Genomic DNA, 21,080 nt, shown 5'->3' with positions numbered 1-21,080 from the left:
TTTGAGGGGTCGGTGTAATCGGATCGATAAAACTCGTGGTTCTAAACCAAGAAGTCCCGAGTTCAAATACCTGGAAGAAGGTGCTCGTTAACTTGGGACAGCAACTGATTTGGGTGGGAAAACTCCAAAATCAAACAACTGTTGCTTTCTTTATTGTTCATATGTGGACAAAAGCTATGGAACAAAATCCAGAAAGGAAATCAGGCTGAGAAACCGGAGTAAATAGCACATAACGAGTTGACATGCAACATTTACTTGTATTAGAGCAGATCACGTCATATTACAATTAAGAATGAAGATGTAAAAGTAAGATCACTCGCTTTTAATTGATAATGTAATTTATTGATTTTATTTTATTACATGATTATTGATCAAATTAGATTACATCATAATAAAATCAATCGACTCACTAAAAATTAGAATTAAGTGGTTTTTAAATTTTTTAAAAACTAGGGTAGATTTATGTTCCCCGTTAGTTCTTATATATATATATATATATATATATATATATATATATATATATATATATATATATATATATATATATATAAACTACATGTTATTTCTAGATGGCACATACGACACACTAGAATGTTACACTGATGTGTAAACGCGAGGTTCTACAGCTTGCAGTGATTTGTACACACGATGTACCAGAATGTTGCACTGTTTTGAAGTGTACACACGATATACTAGCATGTTGTACTGGGCTAACATCACACAGGAGATTTATTTATTTGATACTTTACAACCTTCATACATTAGTCAATGACTGAAATAATTTTAGAAAAATGGTAAATACATCAAATTCTAGTTGTTGGTAGAGTTTGAGAACGAGATATTTGTTACAATGATATATGCACTTATAAAGGCTCTAACAATCGTGAAACCCATAAAGATATCTCAACAATAGCAGACTAAAGTTCGGGGTGTACAGCGGTTCTCAGCACATTCTTATCAACCCACTAACCATATTTTTGTCACATAAATACTGCCCATGATTATTCACCTACCTTGTGACCATCACTTTTTTTCAGTGTATGCTTAACCAACTTTGTGAGTTCATACAAGTTGGGAACCGCTGACCAGAGGAACACAACAAAAAAATTAAAAACCTCCGACAACAAGCCTTTTCTAAAGGTCTGGGCAACTTTTAACGTCCGATTCACTTCCTGCTATAAATTGGAAAAGTAAATATAAGTGTAGCTTAGGCTCGGCATCATTTGTGTCTGTAAACGGTAAACATGTATTCATGCGCGACAAAAATACCAACAAACCTCACCACTCATGTATGCAACCACTGATAGCAACAACCATCCGGATGTAAATTGATTTGCGTCTATTGCATGCAGCATGCAGCCCACTGCGGGATTCCTGTGGATTATAAATATGTTGTTGCTGAGCATTATAAAATCTCTGTATAAAAATCCTATTTGCATATTCAAATTAAACTGTTGATAATTCAGCTATAATAGTTAAGGGTTATGAAAAATGAACAATTCAACGCCATCAACACACGTTACACCGCAAGATGTGGTTCACTCAGAAGTGGAGAAGTGGCAGTGCCTGGAGTGGCTGCAGGGTATCAACAACAGTGCCAACATCCCGTCCTTTGTGCTGCTCTCTGTCCTGACCATCTGTGGCGTCTTCGGCAACTCGCTCATCCTGATGGTGTACTCACGTAAAGTTAACAAAACCCCGACGGTCACTCTCATACAGGTCATCGCCTTCGTGGACCTGATGACAAATGTGGTCATCATTCCAGGTGAGTTTGACATATTTCTTTTAATGATTTATCTGTTAAAGTAAAACCTGTTTTTTAATATAATTATTTATAAATTTTAATGCATTAAAATAAATAAAATTATTTCTAATAATAAAGACAACACACATTGAATCATCAAAAGTAAAATATAACGTCACTGAAATTATAATTTTCATGTGCCAGACTAAGCATTGACTACCCAATTATTCCAGGTACAATCTACACCATTCTACACACTGTGACCTACACTAACGTTATCGTATGTAAGGGCTACTACTTTCTCAACAGTTTTACAGCCTGGACATCGGCGATTCTATTGGTCATAGTGGCCATAATAAGGTCGGTGTGTGGAGCAAAATATTAAACGTGGCAACATGTAACACTAATGAGAATAAATGTCCATGTGGGGGTGGATACAAAATAAGGCGAGTGCAGTTACATTTGGTGGTGTCAGAAATAACTTTCATTTTTTTTTTACCTTTTCGAGACAACCGCTTCTAAGGGGGAAATGTATTTTATTTATCTTTTATCTTTTTTGTTGCTACATTGTAGTTTGTATGTAAGCTTTTTATATACACCAAAGGAATTTTTTTTTCATAGACAACACGAGGTGTTTAACCATAAGAAATGATCTCTTATACTAATTCGTTTTGGTTGAGATACGTTAATTAATTGTATTGTTAATGAGATTTTTCGATGCCAGTCAGAGTTTCTTCCAGGCATCTCGAAAATTTTTTACCGCCCCCCCGAACGAAATGAAATTTATATAATTTATATAGAAAATATATACTTTTAACAGTGTCCGCCCCCCCCCCCCCCCGAAGAAAGTTTACCGCCCCCCCCCCGAAGATTTCAAGTGCCCCCCCGGAGAAAAAAGTCTGGAAGAAACACTGATGCCAGTGTGTGTGGGGTGGGGGTGGGAGGGGGGAGACAAGTAGAAGAAATGGTCCATCAAAATTGCCCCTTCGTATATATAATTTACCTGTTTTAATTAAGATCCTTAAAAAATTGCAAGGCACAATTCACATCAAAGACTATGTAATTCAGCTGAATTTTTTCAGGTTTTTAACAAAGTTTTTTCTCACTATTACTAACTTTTTCTCTTTCTCCCTCTCTCTCTCTCTTTATCTCTCTCTCTCTTACGTTATATATATATATATATATATATATATATATATATATATATATATATATATATATTACATAGGTACAGAAAAATTTGCAGGCCGTTTGGCAGACAAATCACCATAAAAGAAACAAGAGTTATCTGCGCCTGTGCCATGGGCCTGTCTCTTCTCTTCAGCATCCCATTCGGAATATTCTATAGTATTTTGGCCAGCAAGACTCAACTTCCGGGCATGTTAAGGTACAGTTGCGGCATCGCTGACCAGTACAGTGGCACCATCTGGCCCAAACTATCCCACGGCTTCTACGTTCTGGTTGTCGTGACGTGCTGTATCACCCTCTCAACTCTCTACATTCTCATTTCTCATTGGCTTAGCGGCACGGAGACACGCGGTAAGGAAGCTGGGAGAAACAATGAGTGTTGGTTTGGATGGTAAAACACAGAGAAATACACTTTCACGTGATATTGTCTTACAACAACGATCGTCAACAAGTTGTGAGAAAGACGAGAGTTCGGTGGTATCAAATACAAGTCAAGACACGAATGTCAGCAGTGACGATAGTAGTACTAGGAACGTAAACAACAACAATCATCAACCAAACAACGCGAGAGGACGATATGATGCCAAAAGAATCTCGGCTGTACCAGGCGTATCTGCTTTTGAGCGGGTAACCAATGTTACTACGCAGGAGGCCGACGATATAAAACAAGATAGCCAACTTCATGTGCATACAATTCAGACAACCGATTACCCGAGATTGAACTCAAACGCCAGCAAGAAATCAAGGAGGAAAATCTCCACAACCTCCCTTGCACCAATACTTCCTACAGCCAGCACCAAGGGAAGAAACTCTAACTGTTTATTGATGGGAAAAACGACCCGCATGCTATTGGCTACCAGCGTCACCTACATCGTGAGCTACATGACAACCATCACCATCCTGCTGCTCACAGCGGTCACTACACTCCTCGACCACCCAACAGCACAGGAAGATTCGATCATCAATTTCTTTATCGTGTTCTATCTTATCAACAGTGCAGCTAATCCGATCATTTACAGTATTTGTAACCCAAACTTTAGACGTGATTGTGTCTTGATCTGCACACAATGTTCTATTAAAAGTTGCAAGACATAACTTGTTTACATTTTTTGAATTAATGATATTACATTTTTATGAACGTAATTGTTTTCGTGTAAAAATATATCAGTAATTAATTATTTTATGATTCATTTAAAAATGATTCATTTAATTTTTTTTGAGTAAATGAGTAAAAATATAATTACAAACCTACTAAAGTCATGTATATTTTACATTGAAATAGGATCACTATGGCTTTACTGAAATAACCCACCATTGATAGAGCAAAAAAGTATAATTTTCGAAGAACAAGCAATAAAGCTGATGAAGACTTTATGTATATTTTATTTTGTGAAAAAAATTTGTGCACTATCAATTTATTAGAAAAATAAAAATGCTAAGATTGTACGAAGCAATAAATCTATAGGCCTACCTTTTTTGACATTTTTTTATGCTTTTAAAAAATTGTTTATGTAAGACTATATTAACAACCAGTAGGCCTACCTTTGGCGAGAATGTGACCTGGCAAAAAGAATGTAAACCGCTGCTGATGTCATTGCTGTGTCATCGTGTCAGCTATTTGTACCCTGAATCATGAATTCTTGTTAGCTTATCTAGGATTTTTAAAGTAATATCTCCGGGCAATTCTGTTAAGGTGGGAGAACTTGTATGATGTTTGATGTTTTGTGAGGATTTATCTAATCAGTAGCGTAGCGAAAGGGGGGGGGGACACATATGTCCCCGGGCGCCGACCTTAGGGGGCGCCAAAATGGGTTGGAAAAATAAATTGAAAGTTTGAGGGGGGTGCAAATCGAAATCTTGAGGGGGGGGGCTAATCGAAATCTTGGGGGGGGGGGGTGCAAATCAAAATCTTGAGGGGGGGGGGGTTCTAAATAAATCCCTTTGGCACGTTAAGTCAATAGTTTGTCAAGTGCTTGTGTAAGCTGCCTGTCATTTTGGTTCATCGATATTTTTAGACCAGTTCATTGAACCAGTTACACCACAACTCGCATTAAAAAGAGCATAGAAAAATCAAGTCTATTTTACTGTGACGTCATTTGTTACTTCATCAAACGTGCTAGGTGTGTTTATTTAATACAGACACAGTTGTCCTGTAGCCAAGCAAGTGGGTAGATGTAGGCCTATATACGAGGTAAATGTTTGAAAACGTATATGGGAGTGTATGTATATATATATATATATATATATATATATATATAATATATATATATATATATATATATATATATATAATATATATAATATATATATATATATATTTATCTATATAAATATATATATATTTATTTATATATATATATATATATATTTATATAAATATTATATATATATATATATATAATATTATATTTATATATATATATATATATATATATATATATATATATACAGATGATACAGGTTTTACAAGGTAATGCTGACACTTTTATTCTTATGTTAAATATTAAAGACATTTCTTATGATAATGTCCTTTAAAAATTCCTTGAAAACCGGATCTTTATACTCTGTTAAAAAGGCTTTAAAAAAATTCAATTACTAACTTTAATTTTTAAAATATGTTTTAAGTTTATGCTAGTTCTAAGGAATTCAGTCTATAAAAATATTATACTAACACTCGTATCGCAGTAACTTTAAACAAATAGTCCATATAAACAAAAATTGTTACTAGGCGATTAAAAACCTATGAGGAAAAAAAAAACTATTTGAGACATCGATTTCGTATTCGAAGAAATGATAAATGATAACGAATAAAAATATTAGTGTATACGCACTAATATATAAATAATTTCTAAATGATAGGCAATTATTCCTACATTCACAAAATTGTTTTGAATGTAAAAAAAAAATAATTAAAAAGCTGAAGTTCACTCTATATGGGGAAAAGTTTCAAGTTAACTACTTGTTACTAATTAGTTGTTTTTTTTTAACTTCAGTTAAACTTCTAAAAATTGCCATTGTTCAGATATATTTTTCCTTAGTGTGTTCGGATTTTTTTTTACAGCGAATTAGTCTATTTTGAAATTTTTTAAGAACAATTTATTATACTTTGCATTCTATTGTAACTTAATTGGTAGCTGACGTCAGTCTATATTTTTGCTGGGGCACTGGAGAATCAATTTTATCGACAAACTGGAAATCAATAGAAAACTCGAACAATAGACTATTAGCCTACATGTTATACATAAACAGGACGCCGTAAATAAATAGGCCAAGAAGACCCAGTCCTACTATGTTTGAGTCAGTGAGACCATATTACCTGTTGACAAATGTGTACGTTAATTTTCGGTATCTATTGTCTTTTTGCCATCTTGCTATCCGTAAAGTTATCATCTTGTGTATCTCTAGTTTGGATGTTAAATACTTAATTGGTGGATGGAGAAAAGTGAGCTGGTGTGTCTCTGATAGACAATTGATTATTTGGAAGTATAGACATGAGAAGCGAATTGCGAGGCGCAATAGGGTTTATTCTGCCCGGTCCCCAGTAGCGTAGCGAGGGGGGGGCGGGGCCCGGGCGCCGACCTTAGGTGGCGCCAAAATGGGTTGGAAAAATAAATGGAAAGGTTGAGGGGGGTGCAAATCGAAAGTTTGAGGGGGGGGGGTGCAAATTGAAATCTCGAGGGGGGGGGGGGGGGGTGTAAATCGAAAGTTTGTGGGGGGGGGGGGTACAAATCGAAAAGTTTGTCCCCGGGCGCCGGGAAGGGTCGCTACGCCTCTGCCCGGTCCCACACTGTCATTGGTGCCAGTTTAATAAATAGTACATTGCCACCTCATGTTCAATCCGAAAGTGAAAGGGGGAGGAAAACCCGACAACTTGAAAACATTTGATTACCAATAATAGGCTGATGCAAGGTTGTCTACATCAACCAAATCATTACCGTTGCTACGCTACGTTACGAAATTTAAAGTAAAAAAAAAATACAGCGTCTACAATAAATTATACGAAGTATCAGTGGCGGAACTAGAAAAAATGGGCCACCCCGCAAAATTTTTTTGGGCCCCCCAAATATATATATATATATATATATATATATATATATATATATATATATATATATATATATATATATATATATATATATATATATATATATAAACACAATACGAACATAGGACACTCCTTTCTGGCCTGATCGGGTTTTGAACAAGAAAATTCAATTAAATCTAATCACAACAAAATGTCATGTGTATGAGTGCATTGGTCTGTTTTGAAAAATCTCTGTTTTCATTTATGTTTAATACCCCTAATCATAAAGTCGGTCAAAATTATATAAATCATGAAGTTTTGTATAAGTAATGGTATCTCGTGTTATGTTTATTTTTATGTTTTTTTGTATTTACATTATTTATTTTAAATACGTTTCATTTTTATACTATACCGTTCTTTAGTACTTATTTTTTTAAAATAATAATTAAGATCAGTAATTGCTGTTTAATTTGATTATTACAAATCTATTAAAAGGAGCTTTTGAGCACCCCTATTTGACTATTTGAAAAAGGGAAATAATTTATGGAAGTGGTTTGAACATTCGCCAAGCTTTCACACTACAGCTAATGTGTATATTTAAAAAAAAAAATTTACGCAACAGCATGTCTTAGCTACTATATAACATCACTACTGTATTAGATCTGTTATCTGTTTGTTATTTACAAAACCACTATCAAGGTGCCAGTGATGAAACTAATATATATATATATATATATATATATATATATATATATATATATATATATATATATATATATATATATATATATAACACGCTATCATTCGTGTATTTATTTGAGACGTTTGCCTTGTTTTCTAGAACAGTGTTTATTAAACGTAAACAATGTCGGCACTTTATTTCTTGGATATTAGTTGTTGGAGCGCTAGTTTGTCCACACTACCACCGATTCGAGCCAGCTTAGTTGTTGAGGCGCTATCTATACGCTTCTTGTAAGGTTAAGAGCGGGAGGGGAGGTTTGAGAGGAACTTAAAAGGGACAACAAAGCACCGATGTGCTTTTATCCATCAGTACCAAATTTAGGATGGTCTCAAAAAGCCGTCTTAATATCTAGCGGCCTCTCGCGCAATTGATGTTTTTTCAAAAGATTTTTGCCGACAACAGCGTGTGTTTGATTGTAGGAATTGTAGTATATAGAATAGATACTCCAACCACAGCTACAGTATTCTTTTTTTCAAAACAACCATCAGGTCAAAAATGCAAGAAAATTAATTTTAACTCTAAAAAAATGATTATGGACGGCTGTGGGCCCCCTAAACGGCGTGCCCCCCCCCCCCCCGCATTGCGGGGTCTGGCGGCACTGTAGTTCCGCCCCTGCGAAGTATTTGGGTGGGTTAACTTACTGCAATTAGTTTATAACACATTTTTGCTTTTTACACAGCAAGTAAAATATTTTTCAACTGCCTTATCCGCTTATTTATTACTATTACTATAAGCTAACGTAATCTAAAATGTTACTTCCAAAACTGATAAATAGAATAATATTGCTTAGCCTTACGCAATGATAATTTTAAAAATGACCAAAGCTATACAAATATATATACACACACACACATTGTCGCCAAAGTACTTGTAGATAAAAGAAAAACGTAAACGCTTATCCTGTTCGTTGGTATTGTAATGTTGTCATTTGAACTAGTGAACTCCATGAACTGTAGTTTCAGAATAATTTATATATTCGTTGAAGCAATTTAATTCCAAATTTCAGCAAGAGTGTCACTAGTAAGTATATCGTTAAACAGTTTATATTTTTATAGAGATGGGATGAAACTGCTCGCGATAGAATATTTCAGGATCACTTATTGTGCATTATTTTAAGTTGTGTTTTACTATGTATATATCTAAGTCTCTGTTTCAATGTTTGTAGATAAGGGTGTATTAGTTAAAGTATGTGCATCTACATTTGTATCATTCTGTTTTTAGTAGATTACATATCAAAATACATATCAAAATTATTTGAAAGTAACACATTAAAGCATATATACATTATGCTATTTCTTAAATATTTCTTTATTATGTTACTTTCAGACATCGTAAATGAGGTTGAAAGAGGGTTAAATCGGACTTTTGGGATGGTGTATAGGTTTTAAAGTGTGTATGGGGGGGGGGGGGGGAGTTGTAAGCTGTGAATAAGTGGGTTTAACGTTTAGTGCAGTGGTTCGGTGAGTCAGTATCAGGGTTCGGTAGAGGTCAAGGCACACGCCCGATTCATGTGAATCACGATAGAGCTATTATTAAGAAGGTTTCGGTAAATTATCATATTATGAGACTGGTGGGGCTCGGTACCCTACCCTCGAAAGGTTAAGAACCACTAGTTAAGAAACAATATTCTGAACAGTGTTTCTTCCAGAATTTTTTCTCCGGGGAGGGGGAGGGGCACTTGAAATTTTCGGGGGGGGGGGGGGCGGTAGACTTTCTTCGGGGGGGGGGGGGTGGGCGGACACTGTACAAAGTATATATTTTCTATATAATTTATATAAATTTCATTTTGTTCGGGGGGGGGGGGCGATAGAGTTTTTTCGGGGGGGGGGGGGGGGGGAGGCTTCGCCCTTCCGAAGAGATGCCTGGAAGAAACTCTGAGTCTGATGTTATTCATGCATAGCTTCAGAATATTCGTTTCGATTAAATCAAGCTCATTGTTTAATATATCCAAATAGAAACGGACTATTCATTGCGTATTATTCAATATAAATCCTTATAACTCGAATATATTGGATACAGGATGATTCGTTAAAAAACTTTTATGAAAACCAGCCAGGTTTATATTTAGATTATGCGTGTCAATTAGGGCCTATCGGGAAAACGGAAATTACAAGAGAAAATGAAAGTGAAACACATTAGCGTTGGTTATTAGCTGGGTGTTTTGTTTATCTGAACGTCATTCAGTCACTGTTACCAGAGTAGAAGAGAATTTGTTACTCTATATTGGGGCAGAGGCGTAGCGACCCTTCCCGGCGCCCGGGGCGAACTTTCAGTTTGGCGCCCCCCAATATATATATATATATAGGGCTATATATATATAGGGCTATATATATATATATATATATATATATATATAGCCCTATATATATATATATATATATATATATATATATATATTATATATATATATATATATATATATATATATATATATATATATATATATATATATATATATATATATATATATATATATATATATATATATATATATATATGTGTGTGTGTGTGTGTGTGCGACAGTCCGGAAAAAAAGAATAATTACGCTGTATGATTGTCGTTCCCTAAAACTTTACTCGACGCCAATTAAATTCCCATTCAGATGCATTATCCTTTAAAAATGATGATTAGTAATGTCAGAAAAAAAAGTGTAGCATGTGCTTATTCGTTTAAGACAGCCTTTTTATGTTTTATCTTTGGAACGGTCTCTGTTATGATATAGTAGATACTTGGATTATATGATATAGTAGATACTTGGATTATACGTTTGTTAGATTTAGGTCATACAATTAACATACAATAGCAAATTATTGTTCATATCGGAATACGATATGGGTATTTCGTTGACTGGTTGATTGTATAATGAAACCAGCTAGAGGAAATAAATTAGAATCCAAAGGACATAACAGCTCATAGTCTTGGATTTATCAGATGTGCGCTGCCTTCTCAACAGTCAACAACAAATTCAGAACTAATTGTACTGGTTGATGAAGCTGTAATAACCAGTGTAATGATAATATCTGACGTCCGTGACGTTCAGATTAGAATCAGCAGCGATAAAATGCGTATTAACATTCTAAGTCGATGTGGAATTCAAATGCATTGTCAAAAAAATTCAACCAGGATCTATAGCTAAATATGATGTATCTTTTACTTTATGGCTCGGAGCTAGGTAAGACAGTGGAGTATGAAAAGGTGGTGGTTAGGGCACAATATGAGAAAGACAAAAAATAACTTCACTATGCAGGTGCTTGTGTGAAGTCCATGGGGAAAGAGGAAGAGAAAAAGACGAAATAAGTTCTGAAGAAAATCGTTTGAAATAGAGAAGGAGGAGGCTGTATTATTAGAGTTCGATATTCATAAAAATCAAGTGAGTTGACGAAGTGTTGCCTACGTATATGTTCCTTATGAAGCCGAAACGAATAAAAAAAGAAAATCAAAAAGAGTTTAGAACAGTGGGTTCCATCGAACCCGAGAGGTTCGGCAATTCAGACTCAGGGCTTCCGCGCGGAGATCAAGACACACAGCCGACTAATATGATTCACGATCGGATTTTGTCAGTGTGGACGATACACTATTAAGAAGGGTTTGGTGATTGCGCATATGAAACTGGTGGGGTTCGGTGCCTCCAAAAAGTTAAAAACCACTGTTTTAGATTGTATTTTGTAGAAGGTGCAAGCTTATTTGGTCTACTTTTGGTAACACTTTAAAGTGTTAAAAGAGTTATCTAGTCACCGATCCAGTACACATCCTGCAGTTTTTGTTGGTGAAAAAGTGCCCCCCACCATCTTGGAAAAAAAATGGTAGAGCGGATTTTAAACGCCACTGACTCTTTTTTTTATGTTAAACAATCGTAAAATACGCTTTAGTACAATGGGTTTCTTTTCTGAGTGATATCGGTTATTTATTCCTTAATTCGGTGTGATATTTTTCCGATTTTAGACTTCGAAAAAGCGCCCCCCCTCCCCCATCTAGGAAAGCTAGAAAGCGGTTTTTCCGGTCACTATTTTTTTTAAGGATATACGTTTTACAGTTATACAATCAAGGTAGAAAACAGTTACATCCGTATGCAAAGGCTCTCAGCAGTTAAATTTCTTTACTTTGACTGTTTATAATTCAAAACTGCAGCTTAAAATGAGCTTTTAAAAGTATGTTCTACTCTTTTTGGCGCCCCCCTAGGGTCGGCGCCCGGGGCGGCCGCCCTCCCCGCCCTCCGCCTCTGTATTGGGGGTAGGTAATATATACTATAAAGATAAAATGGACTGTGCATTCATAACTTAAAATTGATGTCTAAAAATTCAGTATTTATCATTTATAAAATGCTAGTTCATTTATCAACTAAGCTCTTAAATTATCGTCGATTACAAATAACAAAATTAATTAAGCATTATTATTTATCACATACATTATAGGTTTGTCTGATACATTATAAAAACTGCTTCTTTCGTGATTGGTTCATGCTAGAATAAAAGTGTGGAACTTCCTTGAAAGTGATAAAATGCAATGTGGTAGGGAAAGCAAAGGGATTCAAATAATATGTACTTATTTTCTAATTTTTTCTTTGTCATTATTTGTTTAGAAGTGTATAAATATCTTCAAGGTCCTGGGGAGGGAGTAAATAGGGTTGGGGGGGGAGGATTTATGGAAAAGAATGGATCAAAGAACGTCCCACATTTTTATTGCAAAAATTGAATTTTTTATGTATGTTTGCATTTAAATTGGAATTTCAGCACCATGTTTTTGTAAATTGAAGCAAACTACTAAGCTGCTATTGCCCCAGCAGTTTCATAATACAAAAATTGCAATTGAAGGTGTTTTGCATCTTCAAGTATGACGTCATTGATTTTGTGACAAAGTGTAACAATGGAAGAAATAATGGACAACCCCGAAGGAATAAATTTTAAAATTTTTGGTAAGATAAAGTAGTTGTGGACGATATGTTAGGCTGGCTAATATATTAGACAAATTTTGATTTTATAATTAGGGCCTACAATTGATTTTTCATGTTTACGATCAGTTTCTTTAGGCACAAACTTCAAATTATGTGTTAGATGAGTATTAGTGCTACTCTTAATATTAAGTTTAGCGTCAGGGTTTAAAACAAAGTATGCCAATATTGTCAATTAGGGCTGTGGTTTACTTTATGTTATTGGATTTATTTTGATTCACAATCAGTGCAAGGCTTTAAAAAAACAGCAGAAAATTTTAAACGGTAAATATATTATCTACGATAATAGTTTCGCTATTATGTCTGTCTATATTTCTGTCTGCCGGGAGTGCTTTTGAGAAAACACAAGGAAAACTGTCACAGTCAAACGAAAAATGTTGTATTTTTCTCTAAATCAAAACCAAAACGAAAATCACTAGATCTACCTCAACATTATCAACCTCAACGGGCCATTTGTCTAGTACCTTAAAACATTTATCACAGAAAACTACAACGGTTTTTAATATCCCGTTGTAAACTATTATTTTAACTTATATAATAGCCACAGTACGGCTATTCCCAAACGGCTGTGAATAGCCTTGGCCTTTCATAATCGTGAGTTTTAATGAAACAAAATCAAATTACACGATTAAAAACAATTTTTCCGAAACAGCGCAAAATAAAAAAATAATAAAACGTGGAGTAACTAGATTTACCCAGTGTTTCTTCCAGACTTTTTTCTCCGGGGGGGCACTTGAAATTTTCGGGGGGGCGGTAAACTTTCTTCGGGGGGGCGGACACTGTTAAAAGTATATATTTTCTATATAAATTATATAAATTTCATTTCGTTCGGGGGGGCGGTAAAAATTTTTCGGGGGGGCTTCGCTCCCCCGAAGAGATGCCTGGAAGAAACTCTGGATTTACCACAATAGCAAAAAATCCATAAATAAAGAATAAAATTTACAGAAATTTCCACTGTGAAAATGAATTTTAAAACCGGATTTTCCCAGTAGTATAAATAACCGGTTTTCCCTATTTATAAGTTGGTAAAGATATTAAATGCGATCGAGGATTGGTATAGAACTAGATTCTAGATCTAGTTGTAGCGATAGTTCTATTCATGTATTCAAGTCTTTTATTAATATCAGTGGAAATGTTGAAAAGGTAAGTGCTAGAGTGATTATTTTTCAATATAATTATTCGTTATCGTTTAGGCCTACACGGTTAGATCTATATTATTAAATATTAATAGGTTAAAAATAAGCGATAACTGGATTCTATGATCTATGGCAATCTATGGTATTAAAATTAAGATTATTCTTTAGACCAAGCAATCCATTTGGCCAGATGAAGTAGAGTTCAGATAACATATATACTATATAGTATATACTATATTATAGTATATAATATTATAAATTAGGCTATATATATATATAATATATATAGACATATAGGTAGTTTTATTTTATTGGAATGGCTTAATACCGAATTTATAGGCCTACTTATTATAAATTATTATTAATTACCTATAATTTAGGCCTATTACTCTTTATAGCCTAACGCCTAACACTAAAGATAACATCACACTAAAAGAGATATGTCATATAAGCATCTACTTCTTTTACTCTCTTTGTAGCCATACCTCTTTTGTTGTGATTTCCATTTTTATTACAGGTAGCTTCGTATCACGGCTTATTTTGATTTTAAGTCTGTTCAAAGGGCAGTCACGTCTCCCATAAAACAGAAGCAGCTCTCCAACTTCAAATACAGGAAAAAAAAATCAAATATTTACAGTGGAGCAGTTTTAATAAAACATTATTAAAAAGTATTTGGGCTTATAATTTTAAAACTAGAAAAAAATACACTTCAGTCACTTCCTTCTATAATGATACCATTTTCCAGAATGAAAGTATACTTCATTATCCTGATTTGCTTGCTGCTCATTTTTTTAAGGATTGGAGAAGAGAAAGATGATGTTGTCAGTTCTGGTCCTATTGACATTTCTTATCAGCAGATTTTGTTTGAAAAAATTGAAAGTCATAGAGAAAAACTACAGACTTTGATGGCAAAGTTAAAAGCAATGATTTTAGCAGAAGGAATAGCTAAATTGGCATTTACTATAAATTTAAAGCCACCAAATAATGTCAAACTGATTGGATATTTTAAAAGCACTGGAGCTGAAATATCACCAGAAAATGAATCAGTAAATGGTGACAATGTGAAGAATATACCTGAACATGTTGCTGCAATGTTTGATAGTAAATTGTTACGTGAGGAAAAGATTGAATTAGGTCAAAACTATCTTATTTCTTCTACCATTTGTATGATAATGTTGTTGCATCTGTTTGTTAAAAATAACTTTTTTGTAACATATTCATTTCAAGACAAGAAAAACATTGTAAATATTCTTCAAAGATTTTTTAATGCAACTACTAATGATGATATACAAAGTATTAAGAGCTCTACTAAATCACCATTATTTGGCAAGTTGTCAGATAAATCTGGCCAGTTGGACAAATGGCTAAAGCAACCTGAAGGATTATTTCTTAGACCCTCAACTGACCAGTGTGTGTATTCAATACTGCAACCAAATTTCCTGCGCTTGGCTTCCTACAGGGACATATCATGTGAAGGCCAGTTCAGCTCAGTCTCCTTCACCAGACTCTCAGAGGCGGGTTTCTCTCACCAGGGTGGGGGATCCTCTGTACAGTGTCAGGGCTGCTCTAGGGAAGTTCCAATCAGAGACTTCAGCAGAGGGAACTACATGGTGGACCCAAAACATCAGAACTTTCACTTCACTGGGTGTCAGTTTGTTGACAGTCAAGGCAGCAATGATTCAGGATTTACTGACTTTTGGAACATTGATCCAAGCAATTCACACTCTACAACCCATCAAACAAGTGATGAATTACAAACAACAACCACTCTGATGAATGATGAAGCACTAGCTACAACCCATCAAACAAGTGGTGAGCCTCAAGCAATGACTTCAGCCACAGCTTCTTCTAATACAATTGAAGGCCATAATGAGCTATTGGCTGACAATATTGTTGAACATAGCAACCAGCCAATTTTGAATCAAGAACATAGTGCAGAAGGTAGAAACATAGCCATGGTTTGTCTTGATCATGTACACAATCAAACACCAATAACAAGCAATAGGGGATTAGAAACTGGTCATCCAGCCAATACAGAAATAAAAACAAATCAGCCTATTAACAGTGGGATAGAAACAAATCAACCAATCAGCAGTGGGATAGAAACAAATGAGCCAATCAACAGTGCTATACAAACAAGTAACCCAGTTAATTGTGAGCTACAGACCATCTCTGGGGCAACAGCAGGTAAATTAATTATTTTTATCTTTTAAATATATCATTTACAAAAATTATATTACCTAAAAGTATAAACTTTATAAATACATATAATGCATTTTTCAATACATTCCAGGTGAAACTAATTTCTCTGGCTTATGTGGATCAAATTTTGTGAAATCTAATGGAAAAAATTATCCTGTTGTTGGTGAGTAGGCTTAAAAATAAATAACCTTTTATCCTTAGTTTAGAGATATATGCACATTAAATTCTATAGTAAAGTAAATGAAACAAATTGTGATTTAAACAGGTATTGTGTTTGGTTCTAATTTTAGAAAACCCTTGTGACGGTGAAGGCGAACAGATTAAGAAAGATGATCCAAAATGGCAGGAACCACTGCACAGAATGGAATGCAAAAAAAATCCTGGCCACTTTGCCTACTTCCCATTGACAAGCCTGACCCCCGAGCAGTTGCCTTCACAGTGTCGAAACACAGAATTTCTGGAACTGCTCAAGCTGTTTGGGAAACTGACGGTTAGAGTTGTAGTAAATCAAGACTCTGATATTAGGGTTGGGACCGGCATGGTTTCTTTCATTACAAACTTTGAAGAGAACTCTGAACCAGCTGAAGCTTCTCATGGGGGCAAAGGTCATGGAGTGAAAAAGTTTTTAACCAACGTGTTAAAAAAACCTAAAAAAGAGAAACTCTACATTGAGGTAAACTGGCATGTGGTGCAGACGGATGAAGAAGCTGCTAAGACAACTGTAGAGTTTTTTTATGATCAGCCCTCCAGGAGAGGTGTCAAAGAGATGAAAGGAAAGTACATCCTGCGCAGCACCAAGCTAGGCGAGAACATCTCCATCCTAGTCTGTAAGACATCAGACTCTGGTCTGGTCAGAGACATCAACCAAACTAAAGAAAAAATAATAGCAGCAGTGGACAAACTCCCTAGGAAAATTAAAGAAGTGCTGACAAAGAAGATTTTTATCATTAACCATCCCCATGGCAAAGAAAAAGTTTTGTCTTATGGCGACTCAGTACCCGTCAAATACGAAATCAAAACACAGACCAACAATGGAAACACTCAATACAAAATTGAAAAATTAAACAGAAACCAAGGTATTTTTTTTCTTCTGTGTTTACATTTTTTACAACATCCATAATTAAAGTTAATTACTATTTTAATTATTTATCAATATTATTAATATTAATTAATTAATATTTAATAATTGCTGTATCTGTTAGGTTTGTGCCATAAAAAATTTGTTTTTAACCAATTCCCAGTAGGGCAAGTGGATGTTGACAATGCACGCAAGGTGTTGCTGTATGCGGCAGACACCTGCAAAGGCTCATCAGGAGCTCCAGTCATCTCCTTCCAGTATGGGCAGCCAGATGCTAGGGGTCAGAAAAATCTTCTCTTGCACCTATGGATGCACAATGGAGTCGACACCAATTACAGTTTAAGTGGCTCTGTCTTCAAAAGTAAGTACCATTTTTGTTTGTTCATACTAGTTTTACTATAAATACTTTGATTTTTAAAAAATAACCTGAATTTTTTTGACAGATATTGTTTCATAGTTTTTTAACTATTTACTTTTTACTCAGTTTTGTAGACCTAAAGGAATACAATTAAAAAGGCTGTTAATGTTATTTATTATATATTTTTTAAACTTGTTTAGCTTGTGTGATAAGTGATTTTCAAAACACCTCAACACCCAACAATGGTGAAAGTCAGTCAGCCACAAATCCTGGCAACTCAGATAGTGAAGATGAAGAAGGTCCTGGGCAGCAGCAAGTGAACTCTCCAGTGTTCAAAGTCCTGAGCCACCCATCCTACCCTGCCTACATAGTGTTTCAGAAAAGGCTGGATAGCTTAAACAACTGGCAGTATCAGACAATTCACACTCCAGAGAGCCTGGCTCATGCAGGATTCTTCTATGCTGGTAAGTGACCAGTTCTTTCTGTGCATGTGACAACTTGAAAACTTATTAAAACACTGCTTACATAATATTATTCTTTTCACTTAATTGATTAAAATAGCATAGGTGTTGTATTCTTCAGCCTTACCTAAAAAGGCATAGCTTACATATTCTTCACACTTAATGATTTTAAAAAGTATTGTTTACAATCATTTTCCTTACACTTTGATTAATTAAAATATCACACCATTGTAATAAAGAGGTAAATTAACAAATACATTTCACTGCTTTAAAAATAACTCATTTCACATAAAATGTAGCTACCCAATGAAAGTTCTTGTGAATATAAACAAAACAATGTTGATCTTCCACAACAGCTGTAGCAAATATCTGTGACCCTTCTCATTGCAGGCTACTCAGATTGTGTGCGCTGCTTCCAGTGTGGTCTGGGCCTCAAGTCCTGGAAACCTGGGGATGACATCTACACTGAGCACCAGAAGTACCGGCCTGAGTGTCCATTCCTGGTCTCACAGCTCAAGGCTGGACATGGACCAGTTGCTCCCAACTCCAGTCAGACAGGTAGCCATTTTGTTCTGGGGAGCTGGACAGTGTTTTCAAATAGCATTGTCTGTTAACTGCTTGGTTGGCTATTGGTATTACTTCATAATCTAAATTAAAACATGATAAGAGCTATATTATTAAAAGAAATAAACTCATGGTTTTAAAATAATGCATACATTTTAGTTATTAATTGTGGTCTGGTAAATTTATGCCAATAAACTATCAAATTCTAATATTATGATTCTTGTCTGTAAGTGTGTGTGTAATATTGTAACACTGCAGGCATCTAACATGAAAATAAAAGATCTAACTGTTCCAAAGAAAAGCCAAATTTCAATAAATATTATTGTTTTTCTCAGTGGTGTCAAATGCTACCCAATATCACAATGATTCAAAGCCAACTGGCAGTGAGAGTTTAAATTTAGCTGACCCCACAACTGCTACAACACCACAGGCTACAAGCTGCAACAGTGCAGCCACAACTCCAGCAGATGTTAACAGTAAGTACAATACCATCATCCTTACAACATTTAGGGAAATATTACTTTATCAAACTGGCTGGTAATACCATCAAATTGTAGTGTGATGAGCCTGTTTATTGATTGGTTATACTGCTAGTAACAAACCTATAACTAACATTTTTGGCCCCTACCTGCCATCAACACTAACCCTAATCCAAAAGATTACCCTAGTTCCAGTAATAAAAAAATGATCTACTCTAACTCCTAAACCCAGAAATACCATCTATTATCAAGCACTTTTATGACAGGCCACAAAATTGAAAAGCTTAGTCTATTAGGACAATAGTAGCCTATAAATAAACTGTTACATCTTTTGCAGGTAGAAAGCAATCAACAAAAGACAGCAAGTTAACTCTTCTAGAAAAAGAAAATAAAAAACTACAGGAACAGCTGACATGTAAAGTGTGCTTCAAGGCACCAGTACAAGACTTGTTCCTGCCTTGTGGAGAGCTCTATGCTTGTACAGAATGCTCCAAACTGCTGACCCACTGCCCATCATGCAATAAACAAATTCTGGCCACAGTCAAAACATACTTTAGTTAAATAGGTTTCAAAATAATAACTGGATGCAAGATAAAATGTAATTTTAAATTTAATTATATATTTTTTTAGTGTTATAAAATAGTTTGTGATATTTCTATCTAAATAGGCATACATTTTTTTTGTAAAATGTTTTAGCATTACATTACATATGTCTAAAGTTAGAAGCATTGTTGATGAGTAATTAAGTCATGTAGCTCTATTAGGGAATTTAGCAAATAGATCTGAATGTTTGTTATTTAATCATTATTTTTAGGTGCTTAATTTTATATGTTGTTATAACTTTGTCATTATGGCAATACTCATATATACCTGGGTGTTTTTGATGTGTTTACTGTGTTGTATTATGTGTTTATTGTGTTGTATTGTGTGTATATGAGTTTAAAATAAACATGTGTTATACACATCAGTCTTATATATCATTAAGCTTATTTACATATACCCATAATATATAATCATATAGTTTAAAATAGATAACAATCAGCAAATCCTGTTACCATAAAAAAGCACTAACAAAACAACTCTTTGTACAATCTTAGCTATTCTTTTCTTAGGGTTTCAAGGGTCAGTAAGTCTACAGGCATAATGTCTATATATAAATACGACGTCCTAGTCATGGTGTGATTAAGTTACTACACCCCTGTAGTTCCGTATTCTAAAAGTAGCTTTGTGTAACAAAGGTTCGTGCGAAACAATTGATCGAAATCTGAAGAAATTTGAGACTAGATGCGAGGGTGTTGCCAGAGGCAATTTTACTTGGTTTAAGTTTCCCTTTTACTTATTGAACATAAAGTAAATTAGAGAAGAAAACGTGGGGATTTTTCGTTAAGCAAAGAATATGACGACGCAATTCAGGAAAGAGTACAAGTACTTCAGCTGCAGTAAACATTTATAAAAGGGATATTCAAGTGGGTCAAGTCAGTGAAAGTAAAAGGTCGTGTGTGCATACACTGCTGCACTCTGCACCATTTGAAAGCAATTAATCAATACAGTCTGCTATGAGAGAGAATAAAGGCGTTGCCAGTACAAAGTTTTCAGAACACCAGTGCGCTATACAGAGATCTATTTATAGAACTTTAGCTTTAAAATAGTTACCACGCCAGATCGGATGCGTGGGAAGTTGTCGCTTGTTATAGATTTACACTCACAGCTCCATCTACGTCAAAAAACCCTAGCTACGCCCCTGAACAAGTGAGTCAAACGAATAAATACAACCCATTAAAAGGGGATTTCCCTTTTTTCCCCACACAAACACACACATTGTAATAGGATGAGACGATAGCCTCAGGAAATTCTCAAACTTAAACGTATGGGATTGTTTAGAAACCTGATCATACAATACAATATCCTTGTACTCGCCAACACAGGGAACGGCAAAACCACGAATAAACGAAATACAATAGCCCCGACATATTGGCAACAACAAAGGATTCCTTTTAAGAAATCCGTGTCAAACGGGCTTCTGACAAAAAAGACCCCGGAAATATAACTTGACGATTAGGCTCCTGACAAATTTGCTCTCTATAAATAGACCCAAAAAAGGAGTTTTCGATTAAAATCCCCAACAGTGTTTCTTCCAGACTTTTTTCTCCGGGGGG

The 21,080-nt window shown here is 34.9% G+C and overlaps 4 protein-coding genes across 5 annotated transcripts in view; all 4 read left to right on the top strand.

Annotated features, from left to right (window-relative positions):
• The window catches only part of LOC131940066 (uncharacterized), a 5,201-nt gene extending 4,838 nt beyond the window's left edge, over positions 1-363 (top strand). Inside the window, exon 3 of the mRNA XM_059298629.1 lies at positions 1-363. This exon is cut by the window's left edge and continues 1,127 nt beyond it. The gene's annotated coding sequence lies outside the window, so the exon portion shown is untranslated.
• An 845-nt stretch (positions 364-1,208) lies between these two features.
• LOC131940063 (uncharacterized) lies at positions 1,209-2,165 on the top strand. Its single transcript, XM_059298626.1, has 2 exons — positions 1,209-1,765; positions 1,978-2,165. The coding sequence occupies exons 1-2, from the start codon at positions 1,492-1,494 to the stop codon at positions 2,127-2,129; spliced, it is 426 nt and encodes a 141-aa protein (XP_059154609.1). The 5' UTR covers positions 1,209-1,491; the 3' UTR covers positions 2,130-2,165.
• Positions 2,166-3,199: 1,034 nt separating this feature from the next.
• LOC131940114 (uncharacterized) lies at positions 3,200-4,027 on the top strand. Its single transcript, XM_059298692.1, has one exon. It carries the CDS (start codon positions 3,305-3,307, stop codon positions 4,025-4,027), a length of 723 nt encoding a protein of 240 aa, XP_059154675.1. The 5' UTR covers positions 3,200-3,304.
• Positions 4,028-5,105: 1,078 nt separating this feature from the next.
• Positions 5,106-19,904, top strand: LOC131940057 (uncharacterized). Of its 2 annotated transcripts, XM_059298615.1 has the most exons (10): positions 5,106-5,123; positions 12,429-12,610; positions 14,300-15,969; positions 16,076-16,147; positions 16,275-17,060; positions 17,226-17,423; positions 17,621-17,884; positions 18,272-18,439; positions 18,781-18,921; positions 19,262-19,904. In XM_059298615.1, the coding sequence occupies exons 3-10, from the start codon at positions 14,511-14,513 to the stop codon at positions 19,483-19,485; spliced, it is 3,312 nt and encodes a 1,103-aa protein (XP_059154598.1). In that variant the 5' UTR covers positions 5,106-5,123; positions 12,429-12,610; positions 14,300-14,510; the 3' UTR covers positions 19,486-19,904. The 2 variants fall into 2 exon arrangements, with proteins under 2 accessions (XP_059154598.1, XP_059154599.1); XM_059298616.1 differs by lacking the exons at positions 5,106-5,123; positions 12,429-12,610 and adding an exon at positions 13,704-13,789.
• The last annotated feature ends 1,176 nt before the right edge of the window (positions 19,905-21,080 follow it).

Source organism: Physella acuta, unplaced genomic scaffold (assembly GCF_028476545.2).
Source record: "Physella acuta isolate Inbredline_101_S28 unplaced genomic scaffold, ASM2847654v3 ptg000308l, whole genome shotgun sequence".
Lineage (NCBI taxonomy): Eukaryota > Metazoa > Mollusca > Gastropoda > Physidae > Physella > Physella acuta.
This window is presented reverse-complemented; position numbering and strand designations above follow the sequence as displayed.